The 17,210-nt window shown below is 56.0% G+C and overlaps 1 protein-coding gene across 2 annotated transcripts; it reads right to left on the bottom strand.

The window, feature by feature from the left end:
• Window positions 1-258: 258 nt before the first annotated feature.
• HOMER3 (homer scaffold protein 3) lies at window positions 259-8,955 on the bottom strand. Of its 2 annotated transcripts, none has more exons than XM_069590620.1 (10): window positions 8,730-8,955; window positions 6,949-7,030; window positions 6,708-6,864; window positions 6,119-6,250; window positions 4,352-4,459; window positions 3,156-3,277; window positions 2,474-2,630; window positions 2,032-2,142; window positions 1,839-1,922; window positions 259-726 (listed from the first exon to the last, which is right to left on the bottom strand). In XM_069590620.1, the coding sequence occupies exons 2-10, from the start codon at window positions 6,960-6,962 to the stop codon at window positions 535-537; spliced, it is 1,077 nt and encodes a 358-aa protein (XP_069446721.1). In that variant the 5' UTR covers window positions 6,963-7,030; window positions 8,730-8,955; the 3' UTR covers window positions 259-534. The 2 variants fall into 2 exon arrangements, with proteins under 2 accessions (XP_069446721.1, XP_069446722.1); XM_069590621.1 differs by lacking the exon at window positions 8,730-8,955 and adding an exon at window positions 8,048-8,508.
• Between the last annotated feature and the right edge of the window lie 8,255 nt (window positions 8,956-17,210).

Genomic DNA, 17,210 nt, shown 5'->3' with positions numbered 1-17,210 from the left:
TGGTTGTATTTAGGGTTTGTGGCTAGAGTGAAGTGAAAGCGGGGGGATTAATCAGGGTCCACCTTAGTCCAGGGTGGTCCAGACAACATGGGCAGGGCTTAAGGAGATGGGGAAGCAGAGCCATGTGTCCTGGGCACGCTCCCTCGGGCTTTCTGAACCTCGCCCTCCAGGTGGCTTACCAGGCTGAGGGCAGATGGACAGAGGGCCCAGTGCTGGCGGTTGGGTACACCCGGGCTGCTCAGACACCACGCACACAGCCACGCTTAGAAATGTAATTTGGGCACCAGCACGCGCCCTGGGGAGTCTAGAAATTCTACACAATGAAAAGCTCAAAAACAGCCTCTGAGCTGTGAACAGCCAGGGCTGGCTGGAGTCCTGTGGACAAGCCCTCCCCAGGCTGAGTTGGGCCCCAGTCCCTGCCACAGGGCTTGGCCCACCGTGCCGCCTGCGGCCTGGCCTGTGCCCCAGGCGGAGCCGTTTGTGTAAAACCAGCTCCCACAGGCCCCTTCCTCTATGCAGACCCGGAGGCTGGACTCAGGGTGCACCCTCGGCCAGGCGGGCCAGCCCTTCCCGCAGCTCGCTCAGCTCAAACAGCCTGACGTCCAGCAGCTGTGCGGCCCGGCCCACCTCGGCCCGTGCCCGCTCCCGCTCGACCCGGGCCTCCTCCAGGCTGCGCTCCGTGGCCCGCAGCTGGTGCTCCAGCTCTGCGTTTCGGGTTTCCAGATCCTACAGGGAGAGGGCAGGCAGATGTTGGGGGCCCCAGAAAGTCTCAAGGGTCCAGCATCTCAAAGCAGGTGCTAGGGACCACAGCCCCCACTCTGGGCCAAACTCTTCCTGTCTGCTGGCTTTCTCCCAGCTACCTGTACCCAAGACACTCCGTGGTCCCCCAGCCAATTTGAACTGACCACATTCCTCGAAATCCTCCTGTCACCCATTGTTCTGGGAATGAAATTCAGACCCCTCCCTCCTCTCCTTGCTCGTTCCTGCTCAGCCTTTCTGGCTTCCTTGTGGTTCCTTGAATACTTTCTCCCCACCTCAGGGCCTCTGTATTTGCTGTGCATGCTGCCCAGGAGACAACAGGGAGTGTTCCCTCAAATACTCTCTCTCTGGGGGCACCAGATCCTTTAACTTCTCCACCTGCTGGACTCACAGGACATGCCCCTATGAACGTTCCTCAGAAAAGTCTTCAGCGAAAGCCAGGTCAGCCACTGCTGGTCCTGCTGCTAAGTTGCTTCAATCGTGTCCGACTCTGTGCGACCCCATAGAAGGCAGCCCACCAGGCTCCCCCATCCCTGGGATTCTCCAGGCAAGAACATGAGTGGGTTGCCATTTCCTTCTCCAGTGCATGAAAGTGAAAGTGAAGACGCTCAGTCGTATCCAACTCTTAGCGACCCCATGGACTGCAGCCCACCAGGCTCCTCCGTCCATGGGATTTTCCAGGCAAAGAGTACTGGAGTGGATTGCTATTGCCTTCTCCGAGGCCAGCCACATCTGGGTACAAATGCAAGCTTCTGGCCTCAGACGGGGATGTGAGAGGATTTGACAGGGGTCAAGAATGGAAATTCAACAGAGACTCAAAAACTGCTTGTTGAATGAATGGAAGATGAAACATTGTCCTAATAACCATCATTTGACTCAGTCCTTCCATGCACCTGGTCATCTGAATCGTTCACAACCTTAGATGTCTTCCTGACTCCATTTATAGGTGAAGAAACAGAGGTTCAGGAAGGCCCACGGCTGCCCAGAGCCCGTGGGAAGGGAAGATCATGTCGGTCCCGTACCAGGGACTGGCTGCCACGGGTAGTCACCCCAGCCCACCACACAGCAACCACACACACCTGCACCTTCTGCTGCGTCTCCTCGCGCTCGGTGTCTGTGGCCTCACGGGATCCACTAGTCTGGCTCCTCAGGGTCTGGATCTCCTGGTGGATAAGTTCCCAGAATCTGTTCTGCGGTCCTTGGCTCCCCTGCGGGAGATCAAGGACAGCAAGGCCCGAGGAAGCACACACGTACACAGGTGCGTTCACACACCTGGTCTTTAGTTTGCACTAGCGCCTCCAGCTGCTCCAATGACTGGCTGGGTCCCTCCTTCTCACTGACCGCAGGTGGCTCTGCCGCAGCCTGGGCTTCCAGCTCAGCCACCTGTGCAGACAGGCAGGTCAGTCCCGGATGGCCCAGTCTGGACCTCCTCACCCCAGGGATACGCCTCCTGGTCAGTCAAGCCCATGACAGGGAACTCATCCCTTCAATCTGGGCCACTACCTCACCTCTGGCAGGTAGGACTCCAGGGTCTGATGACCCTCTGTGGCCGACAGTACTTCAGACCCATACTACAGAGCAAGAAACTAAGACTCTGGGAAGTGACCTGCCGAGATCACACATCCAGCCAGTTGAACCCACACAAATAGGAGGCAGGGCCTTCACAGTGACCCTTGGGCCACCTGGGGTCTTCGGGAGGGTGGGGCTTCCTCACCCGCTGCCGCAGCCTCTCAGCCTCTGCGCGCTGGGCCTCCAGCTGCTGCCTCCACTGGGCGGCGGCCGCGTTGGCCTCTCGCAGGGCGCCGGCCAACTTGTTGTTACTGTCCTGCAGCGCGAAGAACTCGGCCTCCCACTGCACCTCGCCCACGGAGCTGCGAGAGCGCCGGAGTCGGCAGAGGGCAGGGCGGGGCCTCACTGGGCCGGGGGCGGGGCGAAGGCGGGGCTGGGTCTTGGGCGGTGCTATGGGCGGGGTCAAGAGACCTCGAGACAAGGGGGTGGGGACGTCCCGGGGAGGCGGGGTCTTCCCGGGAGGTGGGGTCAGAGCAGGCCCTTCTGTGTCAGCTCCGCGAGACAGTCCACATGGAGCTCAGTATCAGCCCATGGGATGTGGACAGAACCAGGTGGTGGGGAGGCATCCGTGGGTTTAGAATTAGCTGGGGGAGGTGTGGACGGGCCAGGGCTAGCCCCGAGGAATGGATGAGGCAAGCGGGGTCGGCTCTGGAAGGGGCATAATCTGGGTGTCTCCTCTCCAACCCAGGCCTGTTCTGGGATCCCAGGCGTGGATCCACTGTCAGATTGCGCCACTGGAACAAGTCCCAGCAATTTCTGAGAACCTCCTCCCGCCTCCCCCACCTTTCGTCTTGTCACGCCCCTGCACCCTGTGCTACCCTCCTCACCCTTCGGACAGCATCTTTTTGAGCCGCTCGCGTTCAGCGGGGCCCGGGGCATCCGCGCTCTGGCTGCGGAATAGCTTCTCATCGCCGGGGCCATTGGCGCTGACGAGGGGGCTCGGAGGCACCTAAGGGCATGGATAGAAGTGAAGTCACAGTAGGGCGTGGCTTCAGTTAAGGGCCAGTTAGGTCATGGTTGGGGTCAGGGCTGATGTCAGGGGTCATGACTGAGAGGGCGCAGGAGGTCCTTCCCAGCACTGGGATCCAATCGTCCCTCTCCCCTCCTCCCCCACCATCCACGGCCCCCACATGGCCCCTGGGCTGTAGTTTGGCACCCTGTCCCGCCTCCTTGCCTGCTGGGCTCTCACCAACCCACCAGCAACAAACCTAATGCAGGCTAGCCTAAACCCAGGGAGACAGATACTCATAATCTGCAAATCGGGGAGCAATCTGAAGCCTCGGTGCTATTCCCTCACCGCAATGACCTTTCCTGGGGCCAAATTTCAACAGCTATTTAAAATTCCTATGAGAAACCTACTCTATTAGGCTAAATTCATTATGAATCCACCTGATGCCTGGACCACAGTCCTGAGGGCGGGGACCAGCCTACTTCTTTTATCTTCTTAAGCCCTGTGCCCAGTCCTGGGCCTGGCACACAGTAGGTGGTCAATCAATGATGTTGAATAGGTTAGTGGGGGGAAACGCTCAGGGACAGTTTTTTACCCCACCCCGCTACTTAGGGCTTCCCAGGAGGCTCAGTGGTAAAGAACCCGCCTGCCAATGCAGGAGACATAAGAGACGCAGGTTCAATATCCCTGGGCTGGGAAGATCCCCTGGAGGAGGGCATGGCAAACCACTCTGGTATTCTTGCCTGAAGAATCCCATGAACAGAGAAGCGGGCGGACTACAGTTCATAGGGTCACAAAGAGTTGGACACGACTGAGGCGACAGTATGCAAGCACGCACCACTACTTGGCCATTTCACCTTTCACATTTCCACGCTGCCACGTGAGCTGGCTTTCTGGCCTTCCTTTCAGGCAGGCCTATGACATGCCCCCACGGCATCCACGGCACCCACGACCCTTTTCCACGGTCACGGCTCTAGTTTTACATCATCAGTGAGTGTCTGGTCCTGAGCACCGGCATAGCGTTTAGACCCTTCCCCTCCATGGCAGTTGAGTTCTGGGACAAGGAGTGCTGACCTGGTGGGCAGTGAGCCCCAGCGCTGGACTGGTGAGTTCTCCCCCATCCTGGGATTTCTCCCGTGCCAGCCTTGCTGCCTCCTTCACTTCCTGGAACTTCTCAGCAAACTGAGGGATGAGGAATAGGAACAGACAGTCAACAAACTCCCAGCCCCCTCCACCAGGGCCCCACCACATGACTCCCACCCAGCACTAGCTTTGTCACTTTGCAAGAGAGGGAAGAAGGCTTGGAAAATGATGCCCAAGGAGCAGAGTGGGTATCCGGCTAGAGGGCAGGGGTGGGGTGTTCACGGAGGCCACCTTGAGAAAGAGATCCCCTTTTCCCCTCAATCAGCTTATCTCAGTAAGGAGAGCCTCAGGTGGGTGCTAATCTGTCTTTCCTGCCTGGGACGCTTGTGAATATCCTTTGTGACAAAGAGAAAGCAGGTCTTGGACCTGGAGCCTCTGACAGGCACCTGCAGCCAGTGGGAAAGTAATCCCCCTGTTCTCATTTTTGTCATAGTTTACATTAATCTCCCATACCTGTTTTCCAGCTAGAGTAGGATATACTTTTTTTTTTTCATTTTATTTATTTATTTTTGGCTGCACCAAGTGGACTGTGGGATCTCAGTTCCCTGACCAGGCACTGAACCTGGACCATGGCAGTGAAAGCCTGGAATCCTAACCACTAGGCCACCAGGGAGCCCTTTTTAAAAAATTTTTGTTTATGTATTTATTTTGGGTTGTACTGGGTCTTCATCGCTGCTTAGACTTTTCTCTGGTTGCAGCGAGCAAGGGCTCCTCTCTGGTGGCTGTGCACAGGCTTCCCATTGCAGCTTCTCCTGTTGCAGGGCACAGGCTCCGGGGCACGTGGGCTCAGCAGGTGCAGCTCCCGGGCTCTAGAGCGCGGGACCCATAGTTGTGGCGCACGGGCTTCCTTGCTCTGCAGTGTCTAACATCTTCCCGGTCCAGGGATGGAACCCGTTTCTCCTGCGCTGGCAGGTAGAGTCTTCACCACTGAGCCACCAAGGAAGCCCCCCACCTTTTTAAATTTTAAAATAAATTTCCTTAGCTTGAAAGTAATTTTTAAAATATTTATAGCTATTACACCCCCTTTGGGTTGTGCAAAGCGGCCAGTGCAATTCACTGGGGGTATTGGGGGTAGGTAGTGTTTTCAAAAACTGTTCCAGGATTTCTCTGGTGGCCCAGTGGTTAAGACGCCACACCTCCAGTGCAGGGGGTGCAATCCTCAGGTGGGGAACAAAGATCCTATATGCCACATGGTGTGGCCAAAAAAAAAAAAGTCCCAAGAGCAACTGAATACTCATATGTGAAAAAAATACTCCTACTTTATACCGCCTGCAGAAATTAATTCAAGATCTAAAATTTGAAAGGGAAACTAATGCTTCTAGAAGAAAAGAGAAGAAAAGCATCGCAGAGAGCATGAACCATACAGGGAAACAATTCATAAGACAATGCCGAATTCTAGAAACAGCAGAGGGTGGAAGGAGGTGGTGATGAAGGTACTGCCAGGGGTGTGGGGAAGCACTCAGCCCATTAAAGGCACCCAGAGAGGAGCAGGGTGTGTTCAAAATCAAAGCAGGTGGCCAGCTGAGCTGGGATGTGGACCAGGGAAGTGGGAAGGGGCTATAGGCTGGTCCAACTCTGTATGCCCATCCTGTAGCTGGGAAGATGGAGGCCCAGCATCTGTCCAGGGTCCCGCAGTACACACAAGAGAAGACCCAACCCCAGCCCTGCTCCTCCCACCATGTACCCCCGCAGGCCCACCTGAGTCAGATGCTGTTCAGAAGCAAAGCCAAGACCATAGACAGTGTTGGCGCGACTGTCTGCCCACTGTCCAAACTTCTGGGAGGTTTTGGTAAAGGTCATGTTGGGAGTGACAGTGCTGTTGATGATGGCCTGGGGGAAGGTGAAGTCGGGGAGAAAAGTTCACGGGTGATGGAACTGGTAATAATAATCAATAGGAAACCCCCAGAGAAAATCGCCTTCTATTAGCCCTCCTGTGCTAAGTCGCTTTAGTCCTGTCCGACTCTTTGCAACTTTATGGACTGTAGCCCAGCAGGCTCCTCTGTCCATGGGATTCTCCAGGCAGGAGAATGGGAGTTGGTTGCCATGCCCTCCTCCAGGGGATCTTCCTGACCCAGGGATCAAACGTATGTCTCTTAGTCTCCTGCATCGGCAGGTGGATTCTTTACCACTAGCACCACTTGGCTTGAGCCATTTCAGGAGGAAGATGGAGACTCAGAAAAATTCAGAGTATCCCCTGGCCCCCAAGACACACAGCAAGGCAGCAAATGGACCCAGTCCTGTCCTGGGATCCTTGGCCCCTGCCACCCCACCCAGGCCCCACCAGGACCTTGGCACCCCCAAGGCTGATGATTCGGTAGACATTGCGGGTGGCATCGTAAAAGTAGGAGACAGTGAGTGCGTGTTTGCCCGCAGGGATCCAGTTCCGCTTGGTGGCCGGGTCGATCTGGAACACGTGTGCCCGTGTGCTGAAGATGGGCTGCTCCCTGTGTGGGGAGAGGGTGCTCAGTGGGGGCTAAATACACCTACCCCCAGGACTCAGGGTCAAGCTGGCAGAAGCAGGGGCTCACCTGGCTGTGGACATTGGTCAGGCTGGTCTGGGTGGGCTCCAAGCAGCAGCCAGTGAGATGGTAGGAACTGCTGGTTTGGCCTCTGGAGGGAGAGGGGGTTTGTGAGTGTCCCCTGGGCCAGGATGAGGGAGGCCAAGCACATCCAACCCCACGTACACCATTCACAGAAGTTCGACCCCAAAGTAAAGGGAATGTAGCCTGCCAGGCTCCTCCGTCCATGGAAGTCTCCAGGCAACAATACTGGAGTGGGTAGGCATTCCCTCTTCCAGGGGATCTTCCCAATCCAGAGATCAAACCCGGGTCTCCTGCATTGCAGGAAGACTCTTTACCCTCTGAGCCACCAGAGGCCATCTCCTGTCCTGAGTGTTGCAAGAACATCCTCCAGATGGAGATGGCCTCTGACAGGAGCCAGGTGGCACCTGACATCCCGAGCATAAACCTCGCATCTTCCTGCTTACAGGACTCCCAGTGAAGTCTTCTCTATCTCTGGGCTGGGCCAAGGAGGCCAAGGCCAATTCCCGTTCAGCACCTTCTGACAAATTCATTTAGCACTCTTCAAAGCAGGGCCTCCATCAAAGGAGTGGGGCATTACCGGGTGCCTACTGGGAGACCTGTCCCCCACAGGACCCCCAAAGAGACCCCCCAGCTTCCACTCTAGAGCAGAGGCACGCCTTGGAGTCAAAGTCCAAAAATCCCCAGGGAGCCTGCAGCCTAGTTAAAGAGACAAGACGTGGCTGAACAGGTCCACTGTGGTGGCCACCCATCACCACTGAATCCCAGTACTTGCGGCTGGGCAGGAACCAGGTCCTGGAGAGACCCGGGCGAGGGCAGGCAGACCGAGGGAAGGGAGGCCCGGACTCCGTAGCCCCCGTGGTCAGAGTGGGGAGTGCACCCCCTCCCTTCTGGGCAGCTGCTGTCCTGGTCACAGGGTCTGAAACCGGAGCTGGGGTGGGGGAGGGGCGGTGACTTTGGCCGGCCTTGGGGGTGGGTCCCGGGTCGAGCCGGGGTTCCGGGGGCGCAGGGGTCTCAGACACTCAGGTCCCTCCTGCCTGTCTGGACGCTCCTGCCACGACTTGCTGCACTGGGGAAAGTTACTCACCAACTAGTCATGCGCCTCGGACGCCGCCGGCCGCGGGGCTCCCCAAGGGGAGCCCAACCTCGCCCGGTGTCCGGGATCCAACACTGCGTGCGGTGGTCGAAGCCCCACCCCACGAGCCCCAGTCCAGGGGATCGGATATTCATTCGGGATCAAAACCCCACCCGCGTCAGGTCCAGGACTCCCCAGCTTCAGGAAGTGTCGCCCCCAGCCCTGGAACTTCCAAGATCCCTTGCCACGGCCCTCCAACACTCGAGGTCCAGAACTTCGGGGACACGTTATCTACCTCCTGCAACCGCAGGTCCAGAACTTAGGGGATCCTTAGCGCTGTCCCTGACTCCTGAACTTCGGGGACCCCCTGCCACCCTTCCATCCCCAGGTCGGGAATTTCGGGGTTCCCTCGGGTCGCCCCTCCACCCCAGGTCCGGAACTTCGGAGACACCTTCACAGCCTTCTCCAACGACGGGGCCGGAACTTCGGAACCCCCTCCCAATGTCCCCTCCCTGACCCCGACTCCGGAACTTCGGGGTCCTCTGCCCTCTCAAGCTCTGGCACTTCGGGGCTCCCCCAGCCGCCCCCAGCCCCCGTATCCCGAACTTCGGCGACCCCCCCAGCACCCTCTCCGGGGCTCTCGAACTTCGGGGCCCCCCGCACCCCCAGCGCTGGCTCGGTTGGCCGGGCTCACCCTGCCGGCTCGGCGCCCCGCAAGTGTCCGGGCGCGAGACGGGTGCCGCCCCGCGGCGCCGACTCCCCGCAGCCCGGCGCCCCGCTCGCTCGCTGGCTCCGGGGCCCGCGCCCTCCGCGCCGCCCTCCGCGCCGCCCGCGCCTTTGTCTGCGCCGCCGCCGCCGCCCGCGCCGCCTCCGGTCCCATCGCGGCGGGTCCCGACGCGGCCGCCGCCCGCCCCGCCTCCCCGGGCCGCCGAGGCCGCCCCGCAGCGCCCCCTGCCGGCCCTCCGCGGCGGGGGGGCGGGAGAGAGGGAGGGGCAGGAGCAGGGGGAAAGAGGGAGAGGGTGGGGGGCAAGAGGTTAAGAAGGGTGCGGAGGGGACAGTCAAAGGGTAGAGCCAGAGACCCGGACCCAGGCGGAGGAGAGAGGCAGAGACACAGGCGACAGGCAGACAGACCTAGGCGGACAAAGGAGAATGTGGCCTCATCCTCCTTTCAAGGGTGTATGTGGGGGGTGTGTCCCCGATCTTCTGGGCCACGGCTGCTTTTGTCTGTGATGGGGAGTCAGGTCCCTCTTCACCCGAAGGGAGTCCAGGTGCAGGGCACATCTGCCCCTTGGTGGACCCAGGCGTGGCTGGTCCTCAGTGCCCGTATGCAGAAAATGAAGAAAGAGACCCTGGCTGAGAGGAAGCTTGAAGATGAGAGAGAGGCAACCAGTAGGCCCCTAATGGGGCTTGATCCCAGGTGCCCTGCTCAGATTCCTTCCTGCCTGCTCTCCCACACCACTCTGATCCCCAGGTGGGAGCTTCTGCCACCTTGGGGCTTTTGTGTCTCCCCAAACAGCTGTCACAGCGTTGAGGTTGGATTAGGATTATCATTGCTGTTAAAGGGTCCCCAAATCCCAGGTGGGGGGAATGTCCATGTCCACTTGCCACCGAGTGGGTGAATTGCCTGGAGGTCCACAGGCCTGGGCTTGTCACTACTTCCTTCCTACACTTCTGGGAGACAGCCCTTCTAGAGCTGAGCCAGGATCTCCTGGTCCAAGCCTGTGGAGCCCTCTTGTCAGTCCCAGCTCCACCGTTTCTCTGGAGACTCCTCCAGAGTCACACCGTGCCATCGGTTCACGGCCAGGGGCACTGAACCAAGGAAGGCCTGCCTGCACTTCCATGAAGCTCTGAGCGTCATGTACATGCATGTTCTGTCGCTTCAGTCATGTCTGACTCTGTGTGACCCTGTGGGCTGTAGCCTGCCAGCCTCCTCTGTCCATGGGATTCCCCAGGTAAGAATACTGGAGTGGGTTGCCATTTCCTCCTCCAAGGGATCTTCCCCACCCAGGAATGGAACCCTCATCTCCTATGTCTCCTGCATTGGCAGGCGGGTTCTTTACCACTAGCCCCACCTGGGAAGCCCACATTCAAGGTTTCTTGCTTTTTCTCTCCTCTGTCTCCTTTACTTGTTCTTGTCTGTTTCCTCCACATCTGAGCTGGTCGCTCCCTTCAAATTACCTGTAGGTGAATCCTAGGTCGCGTCGTTTCTGGAGCCTTCATCCCAGGCCAAGATCTGAGTTTTCCTCCCTCCCAGCCTTTGCCGAAGCTGTTTCCTTCACCTAGAATGCCCTTCTCAAAGGCCTATATTCTGTTTTGTCCTTCTAGGCTCAGCTCCACTGCCCCCTCACCTCCCAGATGCTTCTCTGACTATCCTGAGCTTGGTAGGGACCTCGCCCACCCCTGCTACACCACCCTATCCCTTTCTTTGGGGTCCCTGACTTATTTACTGGTTCGATTGTGGCCAGAACTGACCCATCCTCGAGCCTGAACCTCACTCAGCAGGAGAGGGACTATCACTCCTGCTCAGGAAACAGAGCCACAGCCTCACTTTCTCCACCTGCCTCTAACTTCACACGGCATCTGCATAAGCAAAGGATTTGGCTTCTCTCTCAGGCCCGAAGCCACAAAACGCTTGAACACTGTAGGGAACAAAGAAAATACCGTCTGTTCCGTGCAGAGAGTGACTTTTCCTTATAACAAAAAAAAAAAAAAAATTTTTTTAATGTAACTGGAAAGGTGCTGGCAGGGCTGAGGCTTTTGGAGGCCACTCAGCGTGTGCTGAGTACTGGCCAGCTGTAGAACTGGGGTCAGGTGGCTGTTCTGTGGGGGCGGGTGGGTGAGGAGGCAACAGCGTGTCGGAGAATGGGGTCCCCTCTCAAGTCTCCAGGAAGGACTGGGATGGAGCTGGCCCTGAGCAGCCCTGACCTGCAGTTGTCTTAGTTCAGTTCAAACTGAGAGAATGATTCTGTCAGTGTAAACTGAGCTTTCTTGCCTGGAGAATGGGCTGATGCTCATGGGGCTGGGGTGGGAGGAGGAGGCAGGAAGAATCCAGGCAACACCATCAGCTTCTTACTGTTCCCTGGGCATAGACGAGTAGGAGGCTGCCCTGAGCGGCCACTCCCACCTCAGCCTGAGCCGTCTTCTGCGTGGTCCTTGGGCCTCTCTTACAAAGGACTGAGAATGTCCTAGAGGGGCGAACAGAGGCCACCAACCCAAGGTGGCTGACTAGAAATGACAGCTTCCTCTTGGGGCTGAGGAAGGACCTGAGGGAACGCGCTTCCTACTGTAGGAGGGACCAAGCAGGAAATAGAGCAGCTCATTCGGCTCTCAGCTCAGTTCAGTTCAGCTGCTCAGTCGTGTCTGACTCTTGTGACCCCATGGACTGCAGCACTACAGAGCAGCTCTTACAGGTGAGGCTCTGGCCTCTGTCTCGTTAACTCTGACCCAGACTTTGGGCTGAAGTTATATTGTCTCTCTTCCCTGGAGGGTTCCTGTCCCACCAGAGCAGGAAAGGGGGGAGATGTCTGTTACTCTTCCCCAAAACCACGTGCCCAACCTCTTGGCATGGATTACAGGGACCACTCAGGTCTGTTTATGTCATGATTTGGTTACTGCCCACTTTGTTCAAGCCTCTGTCCCGCCACCTAGAGCAAGCCTGACTTGCAGCAGGAACTCTGTAAATGTTGCCAGAAGGAAGGGATCCCAAGGGCCCTGCCTAGGTCCTTGGTGGCCTTCAATGTCACATGAGCCAGGGTGCCTCTTACCAGCACGGTGACCTTAAAGAAATCACTTTCCTTCACTGTACTTTAGTTTCCCTATCTATAAAACATGCATTAAGAATGGTACCTACTTTTGAGGCTTCCTGTAAGGCTCCAATATGGCCTGGCATGAAGAGGGCCAGGAGCTTAATAAATGTTTGCTAGTTATAAACATCATAGTTATTCTTGGCTATCTGGACAGGCGGTTTTGATACTGAGCCAAGTTCTTAAGACTTTCAGGGTTTGAAGGGTCCCAACCAGATGTGAGCTCTTGAGGACAGAAATGGGTCCAACGTGGCATGATATCCTCTAAATCTTTAGCTCTGGGCCCTTCATGTGCCTCTCTAACCACCCTCCTTCTCCTACTCTCTATGCCCCCAGGTTTGCCAGTTGGGACAGCCACAGGATCATATCCTCCTAGCAAACTCCTATTCATTCCTCAAACCCCTACCCACCCCCACCCCATGCCCTCTTCTCTAAGAAGGCTTCTTTCCTGCTAAACCCTCCCTGACACCCTCCCTCCTGGTGGAAGTATCTGTGTTCAGGGCTGATTCCCCAAGCCCGAGGGTATCTTAAGGGCTCAGCTGAGGCATCTCTTGGATTTGGCATCTTCCAGCACGGGTGAGCTGCTTGGGATTCATGGCAGAGGAAAGTCTGATGATTCTCAACTCACACACAAAAACTGACTCTACCTTAAATTCATATCTATTTCAATTTCTGCCAAAGGCCAAGGTTAATTCATTAAACAAACAGCCCCCAGGAAGTAATGAAGTCAGGTACCCACCTCCCCCACCCCATCCCACCCCAGCCCTGGCACGAAGGGGCTGGGGCAGGGGGTCTGTCACTGGGTTATGGACTAGACCTCCCAGGACCAGGGGGGGTTGGGGGTTAGGGAAGCAGAACTTGAGCCCCCTCCAAACTCCAAACCTGGATCCGTGGTTTGGTTCCCACAGACCTAATTACCCTCATTTGCCACATGTACTAATTACCTCCGTTGTACCAGGTGGCTGGGCGGGGCTGCCCCACTTTTGGGGAGGTAGGTCGGGGCCTGATTATTTTTGGCTGTGCCGTCCTTGAAGGCTCTACCGTCCGTTCATGTGAAGGGCAGAAAGTGGGGCAGAAAAACCAGGACCACATCAGGAGAGACAGTGGGAGACTTGAGAGTCCAGTGGGCCTAGGAGCCCCCTGAGCAGGGGATCTGGGCCTAAAGCTGAGGGTCTTTGGCACTTACCTGCAGCAAAACCTGGAGAGGCTGAGACTCATTCATCTCCATGGTGGATTGGTCTGGAGGCCTGTTTTGAATGTGAAAGAACTGGTGAGAGAGGGTTTGGATTGCGGGTGTTAGTCAGACAGGTCTGGGTTTAAGTCCTGAGTCATTCCAACTTGATGTGTGTTCCTGGGCACGTGACCCTCTCTCTTTGCATCTTTCCTGAGGGATCAAACAGGGATCACAAATTACAAAGAGTGCTCTGGGCAGAGTGCACAGCATGAGCAAAGGCCCTGAGGTGAGGGTGGACTAGTGTGTTGGAGGAACAGCCAGGACGCCAGGGTGGTCAGAACAGAGTGAGCAGGAAGAAAGCAAGGGGATGCTGAGGGCTAAGGAGGCCACAGGAGCCAGGTGGAACCTCATGGGTGGTGGTGAGGCAGGTGGGTTTCCTTCTGAGGGTACTGGGGAGCCATAGGAGAGTTTGGAGCCAGAGGGAGAGATGTGATCGGATGTGCACTGCAGGCTGGTAGGGTCTGAGTTCCCGGACAAGGGATTAAACCCAGGCCCTTGGCAGTGAAAGTGCAGAATCCTAACCACTGAACCACCAGCGAATTCCCCAGGGTTTCAACTCTTAGGAGAGAACTAGGTATCTCTATGGGCATCCCAAGTGGCTCCAGTGGTAAAGAACCTGCCTTCCAGTGCCAGAGACATAAGAGATACGAGTTTGATCCCTAGGTCCAGAAGATCCTCTAGAGAAGGGCATGACAACCCACTCCAGTATTTTTGCTTGAAGAATCCCATGGACAGAGGAACCTGGTGGGCTACAGTCCACAGGGTCACAAAAATCAGACACTACTGAAGTGGCTTAGCACACACGCAGAACACTATACAGTGTGCAGAACAGCCGCAGACCCTGGGCCTCAGTTTCCCAGTCCCGACTGAGTCCAGAGGCTTTGGCAGCCCCAGGGCACTCTGGACTCTCAGCCAGGGAACCTCCCCCCACCCCAAGCTCCCAAATTCCGGCCAAGCAGCCTACATGGACTCCCTTCCGCCTGCCCTCTCCTCCTACTCGCCTTCTGTGGCCGTGAAGGAACAGCTGTGGGAACAGAGAGCGGGAGGCCTCGGGGAAGGCTGCGTGGAGGGGCTCCGGGGGCAGTGTTCCCGCTTGGTGACAGCCCACGTGAGGCCGCTGGGTGCCGAATGTTCTTGCAGGAACTGGGTGACTCAGATGCCTCAGCCTCCTCCCTCGGTCTGCCAGGGGAGGTCGTTCCTGGTCCCCAGGCACAGGCTAGAGTCAGGATTCACCCCTCTGGGCCGCCCCCAAACCAGCATCTCCACCCCCAGGATCCCTTAACTGGTGGCATGGCTCACTTTCCTGCTCTAGGAACTTCCATGAGTCTCTCGGAGGTTTCAGAGGGAGAATCTAGCACCTCATTTCCATTGGCCCAGCTGCTGGACCCCGTCTCTGAACTTTTGCACTTGGCCTCGTTTCTGAGCTTTTGTACTTGACCCCATCTATGGCCTAGAATATGAGCTCTGCTAAACTTCCTCCTTCAGGAAACCTTTCCAGCTTCCCTCCACTACCCCAAGCCTGACCCTCCAGGACACAGGGGTATCTCTCTTTGGCTTTGCCCTTACCTCAGACTGGGAGTCCCTCAGAGTCTTGACTTGAGTAAAGGGCTCTCAGGGGTTCCGTTGTCCCCCAGTGTGGGGTACAAAGAGAAAGGGAGACACCAGCCGTGGCAGCCCAAGGCAGGACCCCACAGGTTGCCTCTTTGATCTGATCTCTAACTTCATTTTTTGGTTGTTGGCCACACTGTGTGACATGTGGGATCTTAGTTCCCTGGCCCGGAATTGAACCCACGTCTCCTGCAGTGGGAGAGCTGATGCTTAACCAGCGGGCCGCCAGTAAAGTCCCTCTTGTTGTTCAGTCGCTCAGTCATGTCTGACTCTTTGCGACCCCATGGGCTGCAGCACACCCGGCTTCCCATCCTTCACTGTCTCCCTGAGTTTCCTCAAACTCATGTCCACTGAGTTGGTGATGCCATCCAACCATCTCATCCTCTAACTTTGTTTTTATAGAAGAGGAAACTGAGGTTCAAGGGACTCAGGCCAGTTCCCCAAATTAAAAACTAGCTGAGTGGAAAAGCTTGGCCTGGAACCTGAATCTGACAGGCCAGACTCTGCTCCCTGAAACCTTCAGAGTCTTATTTACCCAAAGGGCTTTCACTTGCCTGCAGGTAGATTTGGCATAATCTAGGCTCAGACTCAAACATTCCAATTGTCCCATCTCCATGGATACCCTGGGGACCTCCCTGGCCCTCTGTTTCCTCCTCCTCTCCCTCTCTTTTTAAAAATTTTTTTGGTAACACCATGGAGCTTGCCAGACCACCTGACCTGCCTCTTGAGAAACCTATATGCAGGTCAGGAAGCAACAGTTAGAACTGGACATGGAACAACAGACTGGTTGCAAATAGGAAAAGGAGTACATCAAGGCTGTATATTGTCACCCTGCTTATTTAACTTCTATGCAGAGTACATCATGAGAAACGCTGGGCTGGAAGAAGCACAAGCTGGAATCAAGATTGCCGGGAGATATCAATAACCTCAGATATGCAGATGATACCACCCTTATGGCAGAAAGTGAAGAGGAACTAAAGAGCCTCTTGATGAAAGTGAAAGAGGAGAGTGAAAAGGTTGGCTTAAAGCTCATCATTCAGGAAACGAAGATCATGGCATCCGGTCCCATCACTTCATGGGAAATAGATGGGGAAACAATGGAAACAGTGGTTGACTTTATTTTTCTGGGCTCCAAAATCACTGCAGGTGGCGATTGCAGCCATGAAATTAAAAGACGTTTACTACTTGGCAGGAAAGTTATGACCAACGTAGATAGCATGTTCAAAAGCAGAGACATTACTTTGCCAACAAAGGTCCATCTAGTCAAGGCTATGGTTTTTCCAATGGTCATGTATGGATGTGAGAGTTGGACTATAAAGAAAGCTGAGCGCCGAAGAATTGATGCTTTTGAACTGTGGTGTTGGAGAAGACTCTTGAGAGTTCCTTGGACTGCAAGGAGATCCAACCAGTCCATCCTAAAGGAGATCAGTCTTGGGTGTTCATTGGAAGGACTGATGTTGAAGCTGAAACTCCAATACTTTGGCCACCTGATGTGAAGAGCTGATTCATTGGAAAAGACTCTGATGCTGGGAAAGACTGAGAGCAGGAGGGGAAGGGGACGACAGAGGATGGGATGGCTGGATGGCATCATCGACTCGATGGACATGGGTTTGGGTGGACTCCGGGAGTTGGTGATGGACAGGGAGGCCTGGCGTGCTGCGGTTCATGGGTTCGCAAAGAGTTGGACACGACTGAGTGACTGAACTGAACTGAACTGAACTGATGCAGCTTACAGGATTTGGTTCCTGGACCAGGGGTTGAACCTGGCCCTCGGCAGTGAGAGCTTGGAGTCTTAACGGCTGGACTGGACTACCAGGGAATTCCCTGCTTCCTCCTCTTTAAGAAGGAGGTTCTTCATTTTTCAAAAAACAATATTGATTTGGCTGTGCTGGGTCTCAGTTGCGGCATACAAACTCTTCATTGCTGCATGTGGGATCTAGCTCCCGACCAGAAATCGGGCCTGGGCCCAGCACTGGGAGCTCAGAGTCTTAGTCACTGGAGCACCAGGGAAGTCCCTTCTCTTTGTAATTTATGTTTCTTGAGCGCCTACTATATGCTAGTACTCTGGGAAGCTCTGCCCTCAGGGGACTCACAGCCATCGGGTGGACGAAATGGATGACGAGCGGAGGACAGAGCGGGCTGGTCTCAGTCAGCATTATGAGAAGGAAGGAAAGCCAAGCAAAACAGCGGACAGAGACAGCTGGTTGGCAAAGGCTGCTCTGAGACGATGAGTCAAGGGGAAAGAGCATGTGCAAAGACCCTGAGGTCTTTGCAGCCTCTCGGAGCCGCATCAGGTTTGGCTAGAGCAGAGTGAGAGGGGGCACAGCCGGGGGCCGCGTGGGCTGGGCGTCGGAAGGAGCCTCCCGGGCCCGGTGAAGAATGGAGACTGGGGAGGCATGGGAGCCTTTTGAGCAGGAGAGGGACGGGATGTGCTTTTATAGGTTGAGGTAAGATTCGCCAGGATGCCAGAAGTGGACAGAGGAGGGTGATTCTAATACTTTCCTCTTCGTTATCGTGAAGCAGAGGGCAT

The sequence above is a fragment of the Ovis canadensis genome, chromosome 5 (assembly GCF_042477335.2).
Source record: "Ovis canadensis isolate MfBH-ARS-UI-01 breed Bighorn chromosome 5, ARS-UI_OviCan_v2, whole genome shotgun sequence".
In the NCBI taxonomy this organism is placed as follows: Eukaryota; Metazoa; Chordata; class Mammalia; order Artiodactyla; family Bovidae; genus Ovis; species Ovis canadensis.
This window is presented reverse-complemented; position numbering and strand designations above follow the sequence as displayed.

What these genes read in the sequence shown, in the direction of transcription:
- HOMER3 (XM_069590620.1), bottom strand. An exon ending in AAAAAGATGCTGTCCGAAGG is followed by an intron (nt 2,631 to 3,155) that starts GTGAGGAGGGTA and finishes GCGCTCTCGCAG; the next exon opens with CTCCGTGGGCGAGGTGCAGT. An exon ending in AGACGCAGCAGAAGGTGCAG is followed by an intron (nt 727 to 1,838) that starts GTGTGTGTGGTT and finishes CTCTCCCTGTAG; the next exon opens with GATCTGGAAACCCGAAACGC.